Here is a 15,332-nt window from a genome sequence, read left to right on the forward strand (position 1 = left end):
AATGCTGCCTGTTCATTTTAGATCGTTAAAAATCTACATATGCATAATGTATTTTATGGAGATTTATTTATTTATTTATTTTATCAACAAAAACATAGAGAAGTATGGAAGAGGAGTAGGGCAACAGGAAAAAATGACTCTTTTCTTAATATTCTGACCATTTTCTCAGAATTTTAATTTTGTCAGAATTCTGACTTTTTTCTGACTTTTTCTCAGAAGATTCAAGTCAGAAATCTAAGGAAAAAAGTCAAAATCTCTTCTGTAGAAAACATACCAAAATCTCCTACATAGTTTTAAAATACTGGCCTGTTTAAACAAAAAAGAAATTAAATACATTATATTTTTTCCCAAGTCTAATTAGAGTAATTAGAGTTTTTGAGCTATTTTTGCTTTTTAAAATATTCTCAGTGCAAAACTAATCTTTATTTTTGTTTTTTGTTTTTCTTCTGCTTAGGAGTCAATGAGTGTCTGAACACACAGGTCCATCAGTGCGCTCAGCTCTGCACAGACACCCTCACCGGCTATTACTGCTCCTGTAACCCGGGCTACCGCCTCATGCCCGATGGAAAAGCCTGCGAGGACGTCAACGAGTGCACCACCTCGCCGGCTGTGTGCAGTCAGATCTGCGAGAACAGCGTCGGCTCTTTCCACTGTAAATGCGCTCCTGGGTACATCCGCGAACCGGACGGACGCACCTGTCGTCAGAACAGCGGCATCCCCTCTTACCTGTTGTACACCAATCGCTACTACATCCGTTATTTATACGTGGACGGGACGAAGTCTGGCATAGCGCAGCAGGGCCTGTCCGATGTGGTGGCTGTAGATTATGATGACTATGAGAAATGGATGTATTGGCTGGATGTGGGTGCTGGAAAGATTGAGAGGATGCGTTTTGACGGCACCGGCAGAGAGACACTAGTGGCTCATAACATGGGAGGAGCTGAAGGCCTGGTAGTGGACTGGGTGGGAAGGTGAGTAAAGAGAGAGCAACGTAAAGGTTTGGGCTTATACATTATTGTCAAATGTTTGCAATTAAAGTACGTCAGTAAGAATGTTTTGCATCTTGCAGGAAGCTGTACTGGGTGGATAGTTATTATAGCTCGGTTCATGTGATGGAGTTGGACGGCCGCTACCAGAAGAAGCTGGTGACCGGAGAGTTTAAAAACGGAAATGACACGTATTTCATCAGCCGACCGCGCGCCGTGGCCATCAACCCCAAATATGGGTACACACACACAATAAAGCACAAGCTTTAAAGTTGTTGAATAACTCAAAAAAATGTTTTTGAAGTGTCTGTGTGAGACATTTTTGTAAATTATATATTTGAATAAAAATTCCTCCTAATCTCATTATTTGACTTTTCCTCGCCTTCCGTCTTCCCTGAATGTCTCTTTTTCTCAGGTGGCTGTACTGGACAGACTGGGGCGACAAAGCGTATATCGGCAGAGTCGGCATGAATGGCAGGAACATCAGCGCCATTATCACGACCAAACTGGAGTGGCCCAACGCTCTGACCATCGACTACACCACCAACAAAATCTTCTTTGCTGACTCACATCTTAACTTTTTGGAGTGAGTTACCAAAAAATGACAGTGCATTCACAAACTGTGAAAAGTGTTTTCCTTTTGGGATCGCAAATACAAATTTCCTCTCATTTTTGTTTAAATATTTTAGCTATGCAGACATGGACGGCCAGAACCGACACCGGGCCATTGCTGGGACTCTTCCTCACGTCTTTGCTGCTTCCCTGTTTGAAGACTGGATCTACTGGACAGACTGGAACACTCACACCTTAGAGAGAGCGCATAAATATACCGGCGAGCAGCGCATCATCATGGGGAACAACACCCATCGGCCCTATGACATCCGAGTCCACCACCCTTACAGGCAGCCTAAAAGTAAATCAGTATATACTATTTAAATTGAGTGTATGAGAAGACTACAACAACAATTATTGTTTTGGGATAATTTTATTCACCAGGTGAGAACCCTTGCTCCTCACATTACCTGACCTGCAGCCATCTGTGCCTGATCGCTCCTGGAGGTCAGCAAGCTTCCTGCGAGTGTCCGGATCACTTCATTGGCATAGCGTTGGGATTTCGGATCCAGTGTGTGGCAGACTGCTCCAGCACCCAGTTCCGCTGTGGAGACAACGAGAAGTTAGTCTGACGGAAAATGCTGCTTCGCATTTGTTTCATTTAATGTTCAAATAAAAACATCTCTATTAATTCATATAAATTCAAAAAAGGAAATTTGAAGGGAAAATTAATTATAAAGGTTTATCTATTATCTATCTATCTTAATTTGCCACCATTTTTGTGCTTTTCTCTAGATGTGTACCAATATGGTGGAAGTGCGACGGCCAATCAGATTGCGGCGATGGTTCAGACGAACCTCAGACCTGTCCACCTCGGTACTGCCCCATCGGCCAGTTCCAGTGTCGGGACGGGAACTGTACCTTCCCCGGTTTCCTCTGCGACGGACACCCAGACTGTCCTGACAGCTCAGATGAGGACGCTGCCCTCTGCAGTACGGGAGTTTCATCAACCTGAAAATATTAAATATATCAGTTAATCAAATCTGATCAGATTCTTAGTGGAAGTCGGCTCATGTTGTGCTTCGTGTTCTCGTAGGCGATCATCGATGCGAGGTTAACCAGTTCCAGTGTAAAAACAAGAAGTGCATCCCTGTGTCCTGGCACTGCGATGGAGTCGCCGACTGCTCTGACGGCAGCGACGAGGACGCAGAGACTTGTGCTCAGAAGACCTGCCGACCTGGAGAGTTCAAGTGCGCCAATGGCCGCTGCCTACCTTCTAGCTACGTGTGTGACGCCCAGGACGACTGCGGAGACGGATCAGATGAGCCTTTTCAAACCTGCAGTAAGTATCAGAACGGATCCGGTGGAGGCCTGGTGTTCCTGGAACGTCTTGCACGTTCAGATCTCACCTCTCGTTTATCTTTCTGTCTCTTCTCAGTGGGTCCAGAATACAAGTGTGATGAAGACACAGAGTTTTCCTGCAAGACAAACTACCGCTGTGTTCCTCAGTGGGCCCGTTGCGACGGCACAAACGACTGCTTGGACAACAGCGACGAGGAAGGCTGCGGTCAGTTCCTACCTGTTACATCCACGTTTGGTCTTCTTGTCCTTCAATATTCTTTTGTTACTTTTGAAGAGTTTTATATCTGATTGCAAACAATAAACCAAGAGCTTATTAACTTTGATACCAAACTGCAGTCAATATACACTGACCGTGTGTTCAATTGTCCAAACAGAGGAGCTGACCTGTGACCCTCTGGGAGATTTCCGCTGTGACAACCACCGTTGTGTTCCCATACGATGGAAGTGTGACGGCGCCAATGACTGCGGCGATGGATCGGATGAGAGAAACTGCGGTAAGTCTTTGATTCTTTATGCTTTAACTCAGTCATTGTTGAAGCTTCTGCAAAATATTACATCCATGTTTCTCTTGCTTTATAGATTTTGCTATTTTTTTAATCTAATAAATGTACTTTGTTAATTTATTCCCTCTTCCTTTTAAGCTTTATATCAGATGAATCAGCTGCTTTCAGGCTGTAGATAAATGTTTCTTTGTGATTGATGTTTTTCTTTCCAGAGCCAAGGTCTTGCACTGAAAGCGAGTTTCGTTGCGACAATGCTCAATGCATCCCTGGAAACTGGCGGTGCGACCATGACAACGACTGCGGAGACAACTCGGATGAGCGAGACTGCGGTGAGCATGCAGTGCATTTAAAACCCACTCTGTTTTTGGTTTGCAGCTCTACCTTTATCAGCGTTCAGTTTGCACAGAAGTGAAAACTGTTAAGTTTGCTTTTGATACTTTCTAGGTCTGGAGTCACTGAGCACTGGAAATGCTTCTTTCCAGACTTTATTCATTAGTCTAAAAGTAAAAAAAAAAAATAATTTCTTTATATTTATATAACCTGCATTGTTTATATATGTGTCTTGAATTTTCCATTTTCAATTTTTTGGGTTTCTGACTTATATTTTACTGTTTTTGGGCTTTAGACAACTTTTAGTCTGAGAACAAGACCTGTTTGTCTTAAATTTCTTCCACATCAGTCACCTGCTTCTTTTTAAAATTTGTACAAAGAAAAAACATATCAGTTGAAAAACTCTGTTTTACACAATTTGTTTTTAGGTTTGGATAATCCTGTCTGGATTTAGCAAATCTAAAAATAATAATCCTTTTTTTAATTTCAAAGACAGTTTCAGTCTGATCCCATGATTTGTAGAAAAGATGAAGCATTTTCAGGGTGTTCTCAGATCTCCCCAAAGTAATAACAATAATAAGAAAAATAAATAAATTTGACTCTGGACAATAATTCAGGAATTTTGAAACAGAAGATGCATAGAGACCCGGATTTGTGCTTTTCTCTCCTTCAGAGCTGCTGACGTGTCGCCCGGGTTTCTTCCAGTGCGACTCGGGTCACTGCATCCCCGTCGCGCTGCAGTGTGACGGCCAGGCCGACTGTCTGGATTTATCTGATGAGACCAGCTGTCGTAAGTAAACACAAAAACTAACAAACCCCCACCAGATATCCAAGCATTATTACTTCACTTATTCCAGATTATTGGCTTCCAAACTGATCTCGCGGTTGTGGAACACAAAGGTTTACATCTTTATGATTAAAGTTAACATGAATCGTTCCCAGAATACCTCCTTAAATGAAACTTAATTTTCTTGCAACAGCAGTAATTAATATCACAGAAATGTACAATTAAACCTTTTTTTTTTCATTCAAAATTGAAACTTGCAAACTGGAAAATATGTAAAAGCTGTAAATGTTTGAAAGCTTACTAGCAGATAAGTTCATTTCTTTTCATGTTTTACTTCAGTTTTGTAACTAATCCTTAAACACAAGTTTTAAAAAATGTTTCTTCACTGACATGTGTTTACGTGATGCACTGGAGTTTACTCTTTATTTTCAATTTCAATATCTTCTTCTTCAACTTAATTTTGAGAAATGTTTTTGTGTCATCACAAATAATTTGGTTTATACATCAATTTTTTTGCAGCAATGTGATTCTCTGATTCTTCCAACTTTTCCAGCAACTCGCTATCCGGGAGGCCGTTGGTGTCGTCCCAATCAGTTCCAGTGCGCGAACCGGCTGTGTGTGAGTCCAAACTGGGTGTGTGACGGCGTCGATGACTGTGGAGATCGCTCCGACGAAGTGCTCACTCTTTGCTGTGAGGAAAATTACCATTTTTTTCCTTATAATATTCTGTTAGAAGTTTTATTTTGACTTTTTTTAAAATCTTTACATTTTAAGGTCAAACCAAAAGCATCCAAAATTAGCAACATTAAATAAATGTCAGGCCTTTTTTAAAGCAGATACATAATTTTAAAACACAGACATTTCTGATGAGAATATCTTGATGTAGGTTCTTATGATCAACACAAAAAAGCTCAAAATAATAAGCTGTTTTTGAGCTTAGCTAAATTAACAATAAATCCATAATCAATAGTACGTGACATGTTGCGGTAAGAAAACTAACTATAGACCTTCACAGAATTAGAGTTTGAGTTCTAACTTTAAAACAAAGTTTTTAAGATCTCCATTTCTGTGAAACCATCACAAGTTAAACTGTTTTTATAGATCATTGAGACACTACTTTATGGTGTGCTAATACAAAGTCTTCAGGTGAGACAGTGTTGAGAGAAATTGGAGTTTCTCAAGTTGGTCAAGGCTGGAGAAAAACTAAATGCTGCCAGAATTGAGTGTTTTTTAGGATGCGATGTTGACAGAAGAGCTTTTAAATCCATATCTAGGTAGCTGGTTTGTTAGGTCTCAAAGCGTTCTACTCACTGAACAAGTTGTCATTAAAATCTTTACCCTAATCAATTCATGTTAAAGCATTTCCAACTTGTTCTTACTTTTTTTAACACACGTCTGAACTTCCAACATGGAAATTAATATATTTATTATGAGCTTGACCTACCAAAAAGAAAATTTAATAAAAAAATTAATTTTTTAGACAGAAAATTCAGATGTAAAACTGGAAAAGTGTCAGTTTAAACTGTTCGTCATTTGATAAAAACAGAAGTAAAATTATATTTGTTTTTCATCAGTAAACATCACCTGTGAGATGCCGTCCAGGTTCCGCTGTGCCAACGGCTACTGCATCTACTCAGGCCTGCTGTGCAACATGAAGGACGACTGCGGAGACGGCAGTGATGAAGACGAAGACCTCTGTATGACTTAGACACACACACACAACATTTTATCTGGATCTACAAACCACAACATCACATCCAAAGCAAGCTCAGAAACATGTGGACAAATCCAAATTTCCAAGCTACAAATCAGGCTAAGTGCAGAACTGTTGTTGTCCATTTGTTTTGTCTTTTAAATGTAGCCATAACCAGATTTGTGATAAGTTTCTGAGATTGCCAAGCATTAGTCTAAACCCCTCTAATGCGCTGACCTTTGCTGAACCGAGGTCAGTGAAACTGGAAATCCCGATGTAAAACCAGTGACCCCTGAGGTCACAACGCCTCCAGCTTCCAGATGATAAGAAAGTAGTTCCCTTTATGAAAATGTTGCACAATCGGCTTATACATACATCAAATTATTCTTAGATAAGATTATACTGTTAGGGGCAGGGTAGTCATTCCCACTGGCTTGTTCATGGAAAATAAATGGTTTGTTGGTCGTATCATGTTACAACATGCAGCCATTGTTTTTGTGTGGCCTCTTAGTGTTTGATATCATAGTGTGGTGGAAAATTTTTTTATCATTAGGTCTCTTTAAAGAATAATTGTGCGTCTTTGACAGGCCGTGAGCCCACCCTGGCCCCCTGCACCCTAGAAGAGTTTAAATGTACCAACGGACAGTGTGTGGCCCTCCCTTACGTCTGTGACCACAACGACAACTGTGGGGACCGTACAGATGAAATGGGCTGCAGTGAGTAACACAAACACTTATTAACCTTATGGAAAACATATTTGAGTTATTCTGTGTCTATTCTTAAGAAAATTTTGACAAAAATTGGACATTTATTCACATAAAAGTTCAGATTAAACATATTTGGGATTTAATTCCAACTAAAGAGGTATATTAGACTTACCGGCTGCCATTTTTGCTTTTCATTGCTTGATTGGTTGTCAGGTTACTCTACTGACAGAGTCGAATGATTAAAAACGGCTTCATATCTTCTCCTGGGTGCTATGGTTCTAACATAATAACACAAAATTGAACTTGTTACCTTTTTAAAGCTAGAACTTTCTAGCCTAGCTTTGGCGAAACAAAACCATGTTTGACGTACAAGAAGACAAGTTTTAAAAACATAAACACCTAAAAAACACAAATTCTTACCAGGTATTTTTGGTTTAGTTTCTAATGAAAATGTCTTAGTCAAGTTGAGAGAAAACAAAGCTGACTCACAAGGAACTTTTCACCATAATGTAGGAACTTGTTTTAGATTAATTCCTTAATGTTGCTGAAAAAGTTCTAGTTATTAGTGAAATAATTTGGCAGTGGAATAAGACATTTTTCTCATATTATAATTTGAAAATGTCTTGTTCCACTGGCAGATTATTTCATTTATAGCTAGCACTTTTTCATCAGTAATAAGGAATTATTGACTAAAAACAAGCTCCTATATCTTGCTGAGAAGTTACTTGGAGGTTAGTTTTGTCATATTTCAAGTATACTCAGATATTTGCACTAGAAACTAGACAAAAATACTTGATAATATTCTGTTTTCGCAGTAAAGGTATTTGATCTATGCAAAAATAACATTAAAATGTTGCAGTTTTGAACTGCAACGTTCTGTTTAACTCACTTTAGTTGCTAATCTTGATGTTAAAGTAAGTTTGGTTATTTTCCTAACTGATGTATCAATCCTAAAAATGGTCTTGAAATGTTTTGAAGTGTTTTTTATGATATATCTACAAACCCTTGAAGCTAGGTATTAGGTAATAAAAAGATCTGATGTGTACATTTTTTGTTTTGATATTTACATAAAGATCAAAATTCCTCTTGTTCTTTTCCCATTTTCTTCTTGAGCTCTTTAACAATGTTTTGTTTGTTTGTTTGTTTTTCTCTACAAACTCTGAATCCAGATTTCGGCCAAGATCGGAACTGCGATGAGAAGCTCTGCCAACACATTTGCACCAACCTGAATGGTACCGGCTTTATCTGCTCCTGCAGGGCTGGATATGAGGTGGACCCCGACAGCACCTACAACTGCCTCGGTACACACATTCCCAACCCAAAGAGGTCCAAACCCACTTGTTCTCCCTTTCAGAACCTGACAGTTTTCTCTCTCTTGCAGACATCGATGAGTGTAAAGAGTACGGTACCTGTCCTCAGGTGTGCAAGAACACCAAAGGAAGCTACGACTGCGAGTGTTCATCTGGTTACAGGAAAGTGGGTGATGGAAAGATGTGTGAGGCTGAAGGTGAGCGCAATCTTTTATGGGCCTGAAGCAACTTATGGGATTACAAATAATCGAGGGACATTTCACCGTGGTAAATATGTGCTAAAATATGTAGCGTGTGCTTCTCCTTCAGGAGCCGCTCCTCTGCTGCTGCTCCCAGAGAGAGTTCGGATCCGGAGGTTCAACCTGCAGGCGGAAACTTACCACGACCTCCTCCAGGAGGAGGAGCGCATCATGGCTCTGGACTACGACTGGGACCACAACAACACTGGATTCAGTAAGACGCTTTTACCAGTCATCGCTTTAACGGGAACGTTTTGTGCAAAATTCACATCTTTTACGTTATTATACTTCCATTTAAGTTTCAAATGGTTCTCAGACACTCAGCAAGTCAAAAAACTACCCAGACTTTTTTTTTTTGGCAATATGTTAGTGCTTTTTTGTTTCTGGAAAATGAGCTGTATCAAAAGCCTCTCGATTGTTGAGCCACAATAAACAGACACTGCGCTGTTACCTAGCAACCCCAGACGACCCTTGCCCCTCTAGAAACCCAAGCAGAGCTCCAGCACATTTGATCACCTTGTTTTACTGCTGTATGTACAATGGCTGTTGGAAAGGACAAGTGTGCTATTGTTGACTTACCGTTCAAAAGCCACTTGATGCATTCTTGATGGTTGTGCAGGAGGCTCCACTTCTGCTTTTCAAAGATGTACAGATGTATAATTTTGCATCTGTTTGCAGCCATTTTCAGGTCCAAGTGTAAACGTTGATTTGTCGGGGCGTGTCCAGCTGCATCTTATATGGATTAGGATTTAAAGTGACAAGAGGCCCTAAAACAACTCATTCTGAAAGAAGTTGAAAATAAAAATGATAATCACACCTTTTTCTCACTATCTAAGTATGATTTTGTGCAAAAAATGTAATGAACATGCTTTATATACACTGTTGATGTATCCTATCTTGTTCAAGGAAGCATAGTAGGTCACATTCATGCAGTAAGTTTTGCATTTTGTTTATTAACCTTTCAGGCATGGTGTACTTCACTGTTGCTGGTAAGGACGCTGAGCCCGGTGCCATTAAGAGAGCGTACATACCTTCAGTGGACGATGGCAGTAATAACATCGCTGCTGCTGTTGACCTGGGTGTCAAATACATCACAACACCAGATGGCATCGCTGTGGACTGGGTGGGCAGGTGAGGTACTTGATTTCTGTATAAGCTTGATATCAGAATGCCCACTAATTAGAAGTTTGTATTTTCTCTTCCTAGAAACCTTTACTGGGCAGATTCCAGGCTGAAAAGATTAGAAGTGGCCTTGTTGGATGGACGCTACAGGAAGCAACTTGTGAAGACTGATTTGGGGTATCCATCTGCTGTGGCGGTCAACCCTCGGCTCGGGTAAGGCAGAAAAAGATTGCGTTGCTCTTGACAGACATAAAACAAACCTGTAAAAATTACTTGTCTAATTCCTGCTGCAGAATGCTGTACTGGGCAGACCGAGGAGACGTAGCTAAGATCGAGTGTTCGTGGTTGGACGGGCAGGAGAGAAAAGTGCTCGTAGCCGACGGCCTGGGTTGGCCCACCGGCCTGTCCATCGACTTCGCCAACGGAGACAGAATTTACTGGTCGGACTCCAAGGAAAGCCGTATTGAGTCTGTTCTGCCTTCAGGAGAGCAACGCAGAACAGCAGTTTACATAGGTGAGAAACAGGAAGTGGGTCTTAAAAGGCTCACATTGTACAATAAACATGACCCAGTAATTAAAGGTAGTAAATGATGGCTGTCTTCTTGTTGCTTCTCCTTGAAAGTCGCCTTTGTGGACTGTTGGACTAATAGACTAGACTCTCTCACCAGATCTATACACGGCAAAAACACTAAATCTTACCAAGTATTTTTGATGTAGTTTCTAGTGCAAATATCTTGAAATAAGACCAAACCAGTTTTAAGTCTGATTCCTTAATATTGATTAAAGACTATTAGTACCACTGACACATTATTTGAATAATCTGCCAGTAAACTAGCATGTTTTATCAATCTTAAGCTATTATTGACATAAAACAAGCTCTTTGCTCAAAGGTTATTTGTAATTTAGTTTTGTCTTATTAATACTGTACTGAGATATTTGCACTATAGAGACAGACAAAAATTGACAATAACTGATTTTGTATTTTTGCAGCCCTTCTGTACTTATAAAAGGCCATGTGGCTGTTTGATTCTCTCTTTTCCCTCAAATCTACTGTCATATGTTGGACTCTCTTAAGTAATTAGTCGACATTTCATGATAATTGGGTTTATTTTATTTAGAGGTGAGCCAGGTTAAACACCAATGCGTGCCACATGTTTGAGATCGGTACTTGTAGAAAAGATTAACAACCAAAAAGATCTTTTTTTTTTCTTCTCCCAGCATAAATTTGCACTATTTCATGTTGGTTTATCAAATAAAGATATTAAAGTTTGATTGTCCAAGTGGTTTAATTATGTGGAAAATTTCAGGGTCTGCTGCATTTACATGCCTGAAGCTTATAAAAAAATCAAACTTTCTGTCTATTTTTTTTTATGCATAGATGTGAGAAACCCCTTCAGCGTGTGCGTGTTTGAGGGCCACGTTTACTGGAGCACTCAGGAGAAAGGCGAGGTTTTCCGGCAGGACAAGTTTGGCCAAGGAGACAAAGTGAAACTGTTGACTGCTGGACCTTGGCTGACTCAGATCTCTGTGTACCAGCAGCAGAGATACAACTCCATGGCCAGTAAGACCAACACTCTCATCACATGTTCAAGAACACTATGAAGAGAATGTCACCCTTTATTCTCCACTCTTTTCATTTCATTCCACCTTTTTCTTTCTATTTTTTTTTTTACACATGCAGTAAAGAATCCATGCAAGGGAACCTGCAGCCATCTGTGCTTGATCCGGCCGGGAGGCTACACCTGCGCCTGTCCTGAGGGCACCAACTTCATCACCGGCAGCAACACAGAATGCGACGCCGGTAAGAAACAAAACCTTTTAGCTTCACTTGTGTTAAGAGAGCAGAAGGAGATGAATTTGTGCAGATACAAGAACAGAGAAAACTCACTCAGTACTCCTATGATTTCCCAGGTTTTGATCCACCGCCCACCATGCCTCCACCATGCCAGTGTCAAAATGGAGGCACGTGCTACTTTAACGACAACAAGGCTCTTTGCATGTAAGAGTTTGGGTTCTGTTTCGCTGCATTAAACTGTGTTAAAAATGAAAAGAACACAAGTTCATCTTTTATTACAATGCCATGATCACACACAGTAAAAAAGATGAAAAATCCAACCTTCACTGGGGAAATTATTAATTTAATTCACTATGAAACATTGTTCAGGCTGTTGAGAAGCTTTTTATTTCTAACAAATGACTTGTTTAATGGGGTCTTTGCATGAGATACACACTTTATTTTGCCCCTCCTTTAAAAATAGGAAAGACAAGAAAACATGACATCCAAGTAAGTTTGATCTTTAAAAGTCAGGCAGAGGCTGCAGGGAAATAGCTACTTTCTTAAATAAAGTCAGTTAGATGATTGAAATTTTTAATTTTTTTTTAAACTGAAAGTGTGACAAAATAAACTGGAAAAGCATCTACTGTATATTTAATCTGTGGAGGATATCGTAAAAATCTCCCAAAAAATTATGTTGAAATTATGAACGCCAATAAGTTGAATATTTGTTCAGAATATAAACAATGTGGTGTTTTTTTATGCTTGTTTTTACTCCACAGATGTCCTTCTGGGTGGAAGGGTGACTACTGCCAGACCAGTGTGCACAATGTGGTTGCATCTTCAGGTATATTTATATTTCCATAGAAATAACAGTGGAAAATAAAAATAACATTAATATTATTATCAAAAAGTCTCATCCTGTGTCTCTTCCTTTTGTGTTTCCCTGACAGTTGGAATAGCCATCGGGGTGACAGTGCTGTTTGTGGCCCTGCTGGTGGCTCTGGTTTACTTCTGCAGGAAGAAGTCCAACATCATGGAGAGGCTGCAGGGCAGCTTGCCCAGCATGCCCAGTATTCCCAGTATGCCATCCATGCCCACTTTCTCAGGTTTAAGGTAAGCTGTGGAGGTCAAATATTCAATCCTAACTGAAAGATGCACATGGGACAAATATTACAACATATTTTGGATGCTAAAACTGGTTTATATTCCACTTTCTATATTTTTAATGCATTTGACTGTGTCAGCGTTTTGACACGTTGAGTTTCTGTTGATCATTTTTAGGAACGGATTCACCCAAAATGGACGAAGACCAGAAGAGAATGAACCGAGGCCGAACGGAGATGCAGTGAGTAATACATTATTTTTGTTTTATTATGATTCTTCAGCACCGTTTTAAACTTCAAACCCGGCTGGTCAACAGAGTAAATAAACGGCTGTATTTCAGGTTCCCTCCATCTCAGTGTCGATCGTTGACACGGAGGGGAAGAGCTTCGAGAATCCAGCGTATGAAGCTGAAGGGCAGCCTGGCTCTACCAGCAAGGCGACGCCCACTTCCTCTCCTGCTCAAACACACAAGGTCATTAAACACACACAACTGTCCGCCTCCACTTTGGAGTTATTCCACTCACACCTCAACCTCTTCATAGCTGGAAAACTTCTTATCCTTCTAGATATGTTGTTAAATGTATTCTGTCTGATGCCACTTTCTCATGTTTTTTGATGGAAATATGTTTAAAAGACATTTATAATTTGTGCTCATGACATTGTAAGCAAATGCAGCATAAATGTTGATGAGCTTAATTTATTCTTCCTCAGGAGAACATTATTAACCCCCTGTATGTGAAGGAAGGTCAAGCTATGGGTGACCTCAGATCAAGTTCAGCTAAACCTGCCATTTCTAAGGTCAGTTTGTTACCCAGTTGAAACAATCAATTATTTTTATTGTGATAGATATTGTGATCTGTGTGTCTATGCCTATCTATAGGCATATATATCTACATTTACCTCTATCTAAATATCTACATCTAGCAATATATCTCTATCTGTCTCTATTTATTCTTGGACCTCATGTTTCTGAGCTGAGCATCAGGGATTAAATATTCCTGCCTGTCTTCTTCCTCAGGAGGCTGTTGGTGCATTTGAAGAGGATGTTGTTGTTGCATCGAGTTCCCGGGTAGCCATGGAGGTATGCATCAAAGTTTAGGACAAAAGGTTTGCAATCCTCTGTAAAACCTTTGTCTAATCGAAACTTAATTTCTGTTTTCAACAGCAAATCAAACCCACTCAGGATGAAGGTTCAGGCTCCGTCGTGAATCCCATCTACATGGTGAGCGAAAACTCACGATGCAGAAATCTCTCTATCATGTAGCCATGAAGTCTCATGTTTCATTTGAAGTAAATATTTACCTAATAAAGCAATGCCATGTGGTAGAAAGCCTTAAGAACATTTATTCTTCCTGTGTTCTCAAACTGTTCTCAAACAAACACTCCAGGTGGGACTCACATCAAAAAAATACATAAAAGATAAACTACCTCATTCCTACTGTTAAGTACAGTGAGAGATCTGTGATGCTGTGGGCCTGTTGCTCTTCTAAATCCCCCCAATATTCTTGTTAGAATATATAGCATCAACAATTCAACTCAACTTTATTAATAGTTGACAGTTTCACAAATATTCACAGAAACATCCAAACTCAGGATCCTAACATAAAAAAGAAAAACTTACAAAAAATAAAAACAACAAAAGCAAAAAATAAGGCAAACAGCAGGGCAGATGTTCTTGGAAAAACTAGTTTAGTTGTGTTTGTTCTTTAATACTACAAATACTAATAAATACTACTACTTTTTAAATGAATGAAAGTCTGAAAAGTGACAAAATCATTGCAGAAATGTTTTTTAGGAGCAAAATGTACCTCCCTAGAAAACCTGGAGCTCCTTGTAGAGGAAGGACTGTCATTATTTTATACAGTTTTAATAGCAGAAGGATAATCCTGTTTGTACTCAAATTAAAGGCTTTATTTCTCTTTATGTTTTCACACATCTTCACAGTGTTAGTGACTTTATCTTGGATGGAAACTAGTTCATTTTGCTGCATCTCTATACAACATTTTGATGTTCTTGCAGGAATACGAACGTGAGTCTACTTCTGATTCCGACGTTTGAGACGGCCTCTGCACTCCTGGATGGGAGATAAACCCACCGGAAATAAAAACATGGATTCAATCAAATTTATCTAGAAACCTTGTGAAAGAGAAAGCACAGTATTCTGTGACACCTTTAGATGTAACTTAACTTCAGTGAAGGTATTTGTATGAATATAATCTGGAATATGATTTGTTATGAGTAGAATCCGGCTGGTTTAGTTCAGTGAATAATGTAAATCAAACCTTTGAAACATTCTTTATTCAGAGTTTGTCTCTTTTGTAAATTTTAATTCCATGGAGCATCTTTTATTAAACTTTTATCATTAAATTGTGTCTGTCGCTGGCATTATTCTTTGATCTTTCAGTCTAATCACAAGAAGAGGCTCCCCCCTGCGTTATCCCTTTTGATCACAGATAAAACTCTGATTCCCATCTTCTGCGTCTGACCCACTGAGCCACTACGAAACGCTTTGTCATCCTCTATTTAATCCTGTGATCGCAGAGCAACCACAACACTTCTATGTGTCTTTTCTCACACACGCCAGTGTGTCTGAACACATTAGGGCCGAGCCAGCCAAATGAGCGGAGGCACCACAGACAAGTGAACAAGGCAGATAAGAGAGAGGGGCAGGGATGGGTGGTGGGAGCCGTGTTTTCGTGCCTCGTGATGATTCACAGTCCACGTTTCCAACCTGCTGGTTCCCCATGAGGCATCACCCAGAGAGCGAGCTGCACTCAGAGAGACAGAGAGGTGGAGGGAGGGAGAGACGCTCACCAAAGAGGCATGCAGCTCACAGCATGTGTGCACACAATGCTGCCTT

At 39.9% G+C, this 15,332-nt stretch overlaps 1 protein-coding gene across 2 annotated transcripts in view; it reads left to right on the forward strand.

Annotated features, from left to right (window-relative positions):
• The window catches only part of lrp2b (low density lipoprotein receptor-related protein 2b), a 47,582-nt gene extending 32,776 nt beyond the window's left edge, over nt 1–14,806 (forward strand). For both annotated transcript variants that reach the window (XM_044102640.1, XM_044102641.1), the window contains 31 exons: nt 455–971; nt 1,070–1,225; nt 1,402–1,572; nt 1,676–1,899; nt 1,983–2,160; nt 2,334–2,530; nt 2,635–2,880; nt 2,977–3,105; nt 3,275–3,394; nt 3,616–3,732; nt 4,407–4,523; nt 5,074–5,211; nt 6,095–6,217; nt 6,801–6,929; nt 8,090–8,221; nt 8,302–8,427; nt 8,540–8,683; nt 9,435–9,600; nt 9,676–9,804; nt 9,885–10,105; nt 10,970–11,152; nt 11,273–11,392; nt 11,503–11,590; nt 12,148–12,212; nt 12,319–12,481; nt 12,650–12,713; nt 12,813–12,944; nt 13,184–13,270; nt 13,491–13,553; nt 13,638–13,694; nt 14,492–14,806. In XM_044102640.1, the coding sequence (XP_043958575.1) occupies nt 455–971; nt 1,070–1,225; nt 1,402–1,572; nt 1,676–1,899; nt 1,983–2,160; nt 2,334–2,530; nt 2,635–2,880; nt 2,977–3,105; nt 3,275–3,394; nt 3,616–3,732; nt 4,407–4,523; nt 5,074–5,211; nt 6,095–6,217; nt 6,801–6,929; nt 8,090–8,221; nt 8,302–8,427; nt 8,540–8,683; nt 9,435–9,600; nt 9,676–9,804; nt 9,885–10,105; nt 10,970–11,152; nt 11,273–11,392; nt 11,503–11,590; nt 12,148–12,212; nt 12,319–12,481; nt 12,650–12,713; nt 12,813–12,944; nt 13,184–13,270; nt 13,491–13,553; nt 13,638–13,694; nt 14,492–14,530 (4,541 nt within the window). In that variant the 3' untranslated portion in view covers nt 14,531–14,806. The remainder of the gene's footprint in view (nt 1–454; nt 972–1,069; nt 1,226–1,401; nt 1,573–1,675; nt 1,900–1,982; nt 2,161–2,333; nt 2,531–2,634; nt 2,881–2,976; nt 3,106–3,274; nt 3,395–3,615; nt 3,733–4,406; nt 4,524–5,073; nt 5,212–6,094; nt 6,218–6,800; nt 6,930–8,089; nt 8,222–8,301; nt 8,428–8,539; nt 8,684–9,434; nt 9,601–9,675; nt 9,805–9,884; nt 10,106–10,969; nt 11,153–11,272; nt 11,393–11,502; nt 11,591–12,147; nt 12,213–12,318; nt 12,482–12,649; nt 12,714–12,812; nt 12,945–13,183; nt 13,271–13,490; nt 13,554–13,637; nt 13,695–14,491) is intronic.
• The last annotated feature ends 526 nt before the right edge of the window (nt 14,807–15,332 follow it).

This window comes from Gambusia affinis, linkage group LG20 (assembly GCF_019740435.1).
Source record: "Gambusia affinis linkage group LG20, SWU_Gaff_1.0, whole genome shotgun sequence".
Classification (NCBI taxonomy): domain Eukaryota; kingdom Metazoa; phylum Chordata; class Actinopteri; order Cyprinodontiformes; family Poeciliidae; genus Gambusia; species Gambusia affinis.